Source organism: Charadrius vociferus, unplaced genomic scaffold (genome assembly GCF_000708025.1).
Source record: "Charadrius vociferus isolate BGI_N301 unplaced genomic scaffold, ASM70802v2 scaffold111, whole genome shotgun sequence".
NCBI lineage: Eukaryota > Metazoa > Chordata > Aves > Charadriiformes > Charadriidae > Charadrius > Charadrius vociferus.
Genome location: NW_009647046.1, coordinates 660,344 through 669,415, shown reverse-complemented (window position 1 = coordinate 669,415; position 9,072 = coordinate 660,344). Strand labels below are relative to the sequence as shown.

The 9,072-nt window shown below is 39.9% G+C and overlaps 1 protein-coding gene across 1 annotated transcript in view; it reads right to left on the bottom strand.

The window, feature by feature from the left end:
- API5 (apoptosis inhibitor 5) overlaps positions 1 to 9,072 on the bottom strand; it is a 174,786-nt gene continuing 165,714 nt past the window's right edge. Inside the window, exons 7-15 of the mRNA XM_009895694.1 lie at positions 7,446 to 7,652; positions 6,808 to 6,912; positions 6,030 to 6,119; positions 5,248 to 5,429; positions 4,939 to 5,032; positions 4,384 to 4,440; positions 3,381 to 3,457; positions 2,836 to 2,972; positions 1 to 1,199 (exon numbers count right to left, since the gene is read on the bottom strand). Coding sequence (XP_009893996.1) covers positions 1,120 to 1,199; positions 2,836 to 2,972; positions 3,381 to 3,457; positions 4,384 to 4,440; positions 4,939 to 5,032; positions 5,248 to 5,429; positions 6,030 to 6,119; positions 6,808 to 6,912; positions 7,446 to 7,652 — 1,029 coding nt within the window. The 3' untranslated portion in view covers positions 1 to 1,119. The remainder of the gene's footprint in view (positions 1,200 to 2,835; positions 2,973 to 3,380; positions 3,458 to 4,383; positions 4,441 to 4,938; positions 5,033 to 5,247; positions 5,430 to 6,029; positions 6,120 to 6,807; positions 6,913 to 7,445; positions 7,653 to 9,072) is intronic.

The following is a 9,072-nucleotide window of genomic DNA, read 5'->3' as shown; positions in this document are numbered from 1 at the left end:
TTGTGCTCTTACATTGTATTTTCTGGGTGTACACCAGTAAATAAGAATCCCAAGTTGCTATGGAAAAAAATAGCATGGAATTGTTACCTTTTCCACCTGAATTGAACTACATAGTTGGAAATTTTCAATGTTACACAAAATACAATTTTATTTATATATTTTTCAAATGCAACTGTGTTGGTAAAAAAAACCCAAAAAACATCACAGAACAAAAAACCGAACCCTCAAGTGCCAACTAATCCAGAAATCTGCAAAACATAGAAAAGAGCCGGGTACTGCTACGGTCCAGCTCCAGCCTATGAAGCTCAATCACTGCATCAGTCTTTACCCATTCCTGGAATAGTCTTTGTCATTTATTATTTTGTTTTTCCTGTTCATTTACTGAAATTTCACGGCATAGCTATATGCACATATTCATATTAAACATTAAAAATTCATTTGCAAAACATCACTTTTGCATTACAATGCACGGAGAAGAGTAAGATGTGCAAACCAAAAAACACCACATTCTCCACATCTCTAAGTAAAAGGACTGCTTCATGCTACAAGCAAAATAAATTTCCATCCATGTTGCAAACTTTAAATGTATCTCATTCAATTCCATTTAAAAAAAGTAAATCAAAGCAAATTTAACAATGGTACTCTTCTCCACATATTGCAAAATATGGTTACAAATGAGGAAAGGATTACTTCAGCTGCTAAGCCTTATCTGACACGTATCTCTGTTGTCACGCCTTTCCTGTCCATTACTTAATACATAAACTCAATTATATAGTTTTAGTTATGCAGTAGCTGATTTTTAGGTTAATATACAAACTGTCAAGATGTAGCTTTTGATAAAACATCTATGCTCTTTTCCAATTTTGAATAAATCCTGAAGACACTTCAAAAATAAGAACCCAAAACTGCTGACTGTAAGCATCCAAAAATACAGTTGTAGTTTCACTATGGACAAGTTGTAGTCCGTTAGAAAAGTAGATCATACATACAAAGGTATAAAGAACATTTAAGTCAGTCTTAGTGGAAGGCAGTCCTTGAAGGAAACAATACTCCAAGCAAACTTGCTGAGTAGCACTTTCACTTTAGCCCTTCAGGGCCACGGAAGATTTAGCGGTTTACTCAGTAGATTCTTCCTCGGCTACGATTGCCACGTCCTCCCCAGCCTCTTCCTCGTCCACCCCGGAAACCACCTCTTTGCTCTGAAATAAAAGTCAAAACTTTTCATACAGATTTTATGCTGAATACAGATTAAAACTAAATAGCAGTATCTGGAGGTATTGAAGGCTGACTAAAGTCTCTGAGGCTAATCCTGCTTATGTAGCATGAGATCTCAAAGTTGTGCTTTGATGGACAACAGACCCTACCAATTGTACAAGGACGTCAGGAGAACTAGCCTCTTTACACTAAATGTATTATTTCTGCATACTATGATACATAACTGTCCCATTATTTCAGAACTATATTTGGGGCAATCCATCATCACAGAATTGAAAACTGGTCCATAAAAAACTTCATTAGGCTACCTTATCCTTCTGTCCAATAACACCATGTCGATCTTGAAGTGTTTGTCTGACTTGCTTCTAGTGGTTTTATAAAACAATAGAAACCCACAACTTTGTCAGTCCATCTGTCCTTTTCTATCCTTAACTTCAAGTTATCACCAGCTTACTTAACTATTTTTGCCGGGCTGGTATCTTAACGATATCCAGTCAAAAATCTTAGACATAGACAGATACCACACAAACTGTACACTGTAGAAAATGTTTCCTTTCCCTTTGTTAAGAACAAATCCGACCACAGCAAACCCCCCCCCCCCAAAAATATTTTGTTAAAGTTTCTTTGGATTTGTTTGAAAAATATATCAAACTCTCATTCCCCTTCCATACTTTCTCTTCACGTACAGTCTTAAAATACAGGTCATATTAATCTATGAAGAGAACTGTGTGCTTATTTTAAAGAGTACAGAAATCAAAGGCTGATCGGAGGCCTAAGCATCTCACAAGAAACAGCAGCAAGCAGTAACAGTGTTTTGGTTGAAAATTTCCTAATTTTTAAAAGCACAGGACTACAAATTTATCTTAAAAGACACAGGTGCATCACCCGAAGTTTGCAGTAAGAAATCTGCAGAAGATTTTATCTTTTCTCTTTGCTTTATATATAAGATGATGCTTTATATCCGTTTTTCCACCTAAGGGCATGGGTGATGATTTGTCATAGCAGGCTGTTTACTTGCAGAGGTAGGACCAGTGGGCCTACAGGGAAGACAAGAACAGTTTGCTGCCATAGTTGGGCCTATCCATCCAGCCTGCAACTGCTCTCATATTTGCCCAGAAATACGACTTGCAGAGAGACAGAATCACTCTGACTGGGACCATGAGGACATAACTGTCTGTATGCACAGTGAACCTGGCAATTCCCAGAAGTTCTTGATCAGATCTGCAACATCAGCAGTGGCTGGAATAGGAATTCAGCACAGGTCCAGTTGTATGACAGGAGGTGGCCCAGCTCTGCTGTTTGCAGAAACTGGTATGTCCAATGGGAAATTTGGGATGCGAGTGCTCTGAGTCATAATAGAGAACACAATAGTTCAATTACTAACCTTTGTGTTAAAACACTACTAAAACTAACTTGCAGATGACACACAGTTTATAGGCTGGCAACACTCAAACACTGTAATAGATCAACAGCTAGAAAGAGACCATTACACACAAAAATTGGTGACAGTACAATTTGATCTTCTGAGAATGCGATAGTAAGTTGGCTTAACTTGTTTGTTCCCCCCACCCCAAGGCACAACTGTCACGAGACAGTTTTTTTCCAAGCTGCCTAACTTACCATAAGAAAAACTACCCAGGTTACTGCTGTATTTTCCACTGGGAGGGTTATATATTTGCCTGGCATCCCTTTTTGGTCCTGCCGAAGCTTTTTTTGGGGGCGAACTTGAGGTTGTATCTTCACTTGCTCTTTTTTGACTGACAGAAGAAAACAAAACCAGATCATTACACGCCTGTGGTGACAAGTACAGAAATAGCAGTTCAGCCTCAAAGATTAACCACTGGAAGCTAGCAGCAGGTAATGAAGATGCCCTGAATAAACTTCAAAAATGGAAGTAAGCTACTCTCCAGTTGATTCAGTCCATTGTATCCCTAAAGCAAGACTAAGACTATCGCTCCACAGCCCTAATTCCTTCCAGTCCATTGTATCCCTAAAGCAAGACTATCACTCCACAGCCCTAATTCCTTCTAGGATGGGTGTTATTTTTGATTGCGAAACTTTTAGCTCGTGTGCTGTGTGTATTTTATATACACAGCCTTGGATCTTTATTTTATAGACAGCAAAAATTAACACCACCATTTTCTTTTTCTATGAAAAACTCTTACCTTGCATCTGCCTTCTGTACTGGTTTCCAGGACAGTGTAACTGTACTTTTATAAGAAGGAGGAATGTGGAAGAGATCCTATGGAGGCAAAAATCAGACAGTTTATTCTACAATTAAATTTGTGTCAGTTGCACTTCAAAATTTTAGCTACTTACTTCGACTCCAGAATAACAGTTACTTTCCAACAATTTTAAATCCTTTTTGAAGTCCCATGGCAGAGGGAGAAGGCAGCACTAGCTAACAGCCTTATCTGGCTGCCATAGCCCGTGCACTTTACTAGGAAATTCAGATGAGATTAATATTAACAGAGTAGTGTCTTATACTGACATAATATGCTTTCTCTCTCTCCCTGTGCACATTAAGCATCTTATAATGAACTACAATGGCTCCTGCAGGGAGACATCTGATATCCCTGCTACAATGGTAAAAGATATGCTTCTCAATATTGTCAGCAAAATTTTTGGTTTATCGTGGTGATTGAGGGTGAGAGATGGGAAGTGAGGGAAGAGAATAAGAGGTGTTTAGAAGAAATCAGAATGGTTTCAAGGGCTCTGGATGGAAGTCTTTTTCTGCAGCCCATTTCTCCTAGACTCTTTGGAGAAAAAGGTTCTGTATAGCAGCTTGCTTTCTTTTATTTTATAGCTCCCTCCTTTACATCTCCTTGCACCTCTTCAAACTATTCTTTATCCCTCCCTGCAGTGGAAGGGAAATGAGAAGGAAAAAGGCTCGTCCAGAATCCACAGATCCCTAAAGCAAAGTATTCTCCTGCAGGCAACTACTGCTGCAAAAAAGGGCCTCAACACCCTATCCCAACAGTAGCAACACCAAAGGCAGGCAGCTTGCATAAACAGCAGATCCATGTCTCTTCAGAAACAGTAAAGCAGGCAGCAAGCCTGAGCTGGCTAACACTAACTTAACACAGTAAACTTTGTTCAAATCTATTCCTTTTTCTGGAGAGGTTACTGTACAGTGTGAATTTACTCCTTCATAATGTGAGAACTTACCTTGATTAAAACATTAATGTTATTGGTTATTTTCAAGGCAACCACTTTAATCTTGTTCTGTAAAAAAGGAAACACCACTGAACACCTATTCTAGTAGCTTTAAATTATGCCAACTGCATTTAATGAAATCATAACATTAAACTGACTGCTCTTCTTAGTGAATTGCTACAGCAATAGTAACAGTGAAAGGTATGTACACTTCTGAGTTTTCATGACAACTATTTTTAGGCTTCTTGCAGTTTTACACTAATTAGTTGCTTTTTATGTTCCAGTGTACTTCCCCCCAACATAGGAAAATTTCCCCTTCAAAACAAAACGCAGAACACAGTTAACCCAAATACATGCGGATGCAAAGAGTAGCTAGCAGTAGAAACTAAAAGATCATCTTAGCTTCCAAAATGCAGCATCAGGTAAGATGCAGTTACAATAGATGTTAGCAGTATTATTCTCTTAATCTATTTGCATGCTTACAACAGACTGCAGCCCATTAATGTGCGCCAATGATTATTTCAGAAGGCTCAATTAGAAAGATCAGAATTTCTGAACAATACTTACCTCCTCTGTTTTCAAGGCTTCTCCTGTTTTTCCTTGAAGTGCTAGACGAAGCTGTCGAATATACACCTGCAACCCTCGAGCAAAATACTGTAGCCTAAAAAAATTTAAAAGCAATCTGTTAATAAATTTTACATATTCCCATAAAATAAAAGCAGAAGCAGAGGGAAGTTGTAATTTCATTTTCCCCCCTCTTTAGGAAAAATGCTCAAAATAAGTCCTCCACCAATCTGGTTTGTGCTTCTTTAGCATCCAGACAATAATAATTTACACTTTCTAACAGAACTCAAACACTTGCCTCTAAATGATTACCTGATTTTAAAGTCTTTCAATTTCTCTGCATTCAGCTTGGCTGTGAGGAAATCCGGAAGTTTACGACCCAGCTGATGGAAGCTATACAATAAACACTCCACATAACTGAACTGCAACTTGGGCTCTTCACTGCCAGCGTTTTCCCCATTCTCTGCTTCCTCTGGAGGAAGGGGCATATACTCCTAATGGAACAGAAAGGAAAAACAAATGCATTAGACACATTTACGCAGACTAACCGTTCTTTTGCAGTGTTTGAACAGGAGGGTTTATTTATGCTGACAACCTAAGAAGTATCCCTCATCCCTATACTAATGTGAAGTACTGCTGCATGAAGTCCTGGTGCTGGTGGTTTGCCTACACTTACATGGCTTGATGTCTCTGACTCAAAGGAAATATTATGGTTGTGCTGCTACCACAGGAAGCAAAAATGTACTGCACCAATGCTTCTGAAAGAGTGCTGAATTTGCTTAAAATTGCCAGTGTAGATAGAGCCTTTAATCATTAGAGATCCGCACGAGTCTCTCATGACTATAAAATTTAAAAGAGAACAAAACCACATGAGTTTACAGGATTAAATGCATTATGCAGATAACAGCTCTCTGTATCTACAAAGGCTTTGAATTGCAAAATGATGTTTGACCTTATATCATGGACAGAGCTATCTTTGAAATAGCCACTTTAGAAAAAGGATAAATAGAATAATAGGTAACAAAAACTTGTTTTGAAGAAAACTTTTTTTTTAAAAAAGCGTTTTACATAAGTAAAAATTGAATTAGTCTTACCAGTAATTTATCAAACAGCTTCTTCAAATTTGATTCAAGCTTTTCCATATCACCACAAAACGAACTCATTTCAGCAAGAAGCTTCAAAACCTACACATAAGGATAGACGGGGTTTTGTGTGCTAACTGAAAAGTACAAAGACTTAACTTCCAACCTAAAAGCAATTATCACATCACTATGCCCGGCACAGTAGAGGTCAGCTATTGCAATTAAACCCCTCCCAAACATCAGGGAAGAATACAAGGAGGAACATGCCTAGTCTGGTTTTCATGTTCTCAGAAACACAGCTTCGTGTGTCTAATTCTAACAAGCATAGTTAGTCAACAGGTAAACAAAACTTCATCTCTGACGTCTCAGCACAGCTCACCTTCAAAGTGAGATTCACAGAGATCTAACTGAAGCTGCAGTGCTGATTATCATAAGCAAAATTACAGACATTAAGCCACTCCCGTAGGAAGCTAAATTAGCACAAGCCATGCAAGCCATATTCAGTAAATATTATGTGCTTAAAAAATTGACAGTAATATAGAAGTTATTACACCAATCTGCTTATACTAGCCTTGCCTCAAAAGCTCGGGACAAATGACACAAGCTTTAAAAGGCAATGCTCAGTCATGCCTCAATACAGCAAACATCCTTTTCTTCTAGTGTAGCTAGTTTTCTTCCAAGACTAGAACTGAAAACCACTTAAGAAAGGAGTTTGTAATTATTAAAATAGCTGTCTTCACCTAAGATGCTTATTTTTTATGATTTGAAAGACATTTTAGCTTTGGCTTACCTCTAACTGGATATCAAGACCCTCCACTGGAGTAGTCAAAGAACTGAGGTTTGGCAGAACATGCTCACAGAAGTAAGTAACAAATTTTGTGGAATGAACATTTTTCTGCAAAAAACACCGCACATTATTCAGGCTACTCTTTGAATTTGAAGGAGTTAAACATTTTTCCCCTGTCACTCCGCCACCCTTACAAATGCCCAACACACAGCTATACCTTAAAGCTTTATTAAACTTCCCTCTAACTCCTAAAATGCAGAGATCCTTCCAGGTAGCTTAAACTCAGAGGGTCTGCAACAGGGGCTGAAAAGATTGCCTATAACTCAAGAATAGGCCTTTAAGTGCTGCAATTGCCTGGCACTAGACTTGAAATAATCAGACTCATACATGTACGAACCTACTATGTAAATCTTGTCATAATTCACTGTAACATCTTCGATGTTGAAGAGCAGAGAACAATGCAAAACCTCTTTGTATTTGGCAGTTTTAAGGATGTTTTCCAACATTTTAATACATTAGAAGCTGAAGGTGGAGAAGTACTGATATGTTGCTGGTCTAACACAATCATTGAGAATCCCGAAGAGAAGCTATAGCCATTAGATTTCCATAATACTCCTCATGCAAAGCAAATAAATACATACTGAGAAGAGTGGCACTGCCTGCCGAGTACACTGTAGAAGTCTGTCCACACAATCTGGATCAGATGGATTGAATGTTTGTTCCAGGTCAGCTTGTTCAGCTACCAGCTCCACTAGTTGTTGTCTCCCGCTTACTGTCTGTAAGCTTTTTAATCCAGACAGTATTTTCATGAACAGAACAAATTCCTCGCCCGTCACATCTTCCAGCACCTTAACAGAACACCAGAAAACATATTTCTATGGTGGTAATTTGCAGACCTCGAAGTCAAACCTACTTGATTTGAAAAGGTAAAGTATGCAAATGCTTCGCATTAAAATTTAGTTTCTATTTATTAAAAAATGCAAGTTTAAAGGAACACATGAAAACACATAGTATAATTGTATGCACCTCCAAATTAAAGTGGCTGCCATCAAGTTATGCATAGGAAACATCATTCCTTTAACCTTAAGAACAAATTTCTTATTTAACAAAATTGTATGCTTCAAGCAGAATAAATGTTAAATGAATCCCAGGAATCCTAGACCCTAGAGAAAGGAAGACTCTCCCTTGATCAAGGAGGATTGGGTCAGAGATTATTTAGGCAAACTTGACACCCACAAACCCATGGGCCTTGATGGGATGCACCCACGAGTGCTGAGGGAGCTGGCAGATGTTATTGTGAGGCCACGCTCCATCATCTTTGAAAGGAGAACAGGAGAGGTGCCTGAGGACTGGAGGAAAGCCAATGTCGCGCCAGTCTTCAAAAAGGGCAAGAAGGAGGACCTGGGAAACTACAGGCCAGTCAGCCTCACCTCCATCCCTGGAAAGATGATGGAACAGCTCATCCTGGATGTCATCTCTAAGCATGTAGAGGAAAAGAAGGTTATCGGGAGTGGTCAACATGGATTCACCAAGGGGAAATCATGTTTGACAGAGCTGACAGCCTTCTATGATGGCATGACTGGCTGGGGGGATGAGGGGAGAGCAGTAGACATTGTCCACCTCAAATTCAGCAAGGCTTTTGATGCTGTCTCCTGTAACACCCTAATGGGTAAGCTTAGGAAGTGTGGGTTAGATGAGTGGAGAGAGGGAGGTGGACTGAGAACTGGCTCAATGGCAGAGCTCAGAGCGTTGTGATCAGCAGCGCAGAGTCCAGTTGGAGGCCTGTAACTGGCAGTGTTCCCCAGGGGTCAGTGCTGGGTCCACTCTTGTTCAACATATTCATCAACAGCCTGGATGAGGGGATAGAGTGTGCCCTCAGCAAGTTTGCTGATGATAGAAAACTGGGAGCAGTGGCTGACACACCAGAAAGCTGTGCTGCCATACAGCGAGACCTGGACAGGTAAAAGAGTTGGGTGGAGAGGAACCTAATGAAGTTCAACAAGGGCAAGTGTAGGGGTTCCGCACCCATGGAGGAACAACCCCGTGCACCAGTACAGGTTAGGGGTTGACCTGCTGGAAAGCAGCTCTGCAGAGAGAGACCTGGGAGTCCTGGTGGACAAGTTGACCATAAGCCAGCAATGTGTCCTTGTGGCCAAGAAGGCCAACGGTATTCCGGGGTGCATTAAAAAGAGTGTGGCCAGCAGGTCAAGGGAGGTCATCCTCCCCCTCTACTCTGCCCTGGTGAGGCCACATCTGGAGTACTGTGTC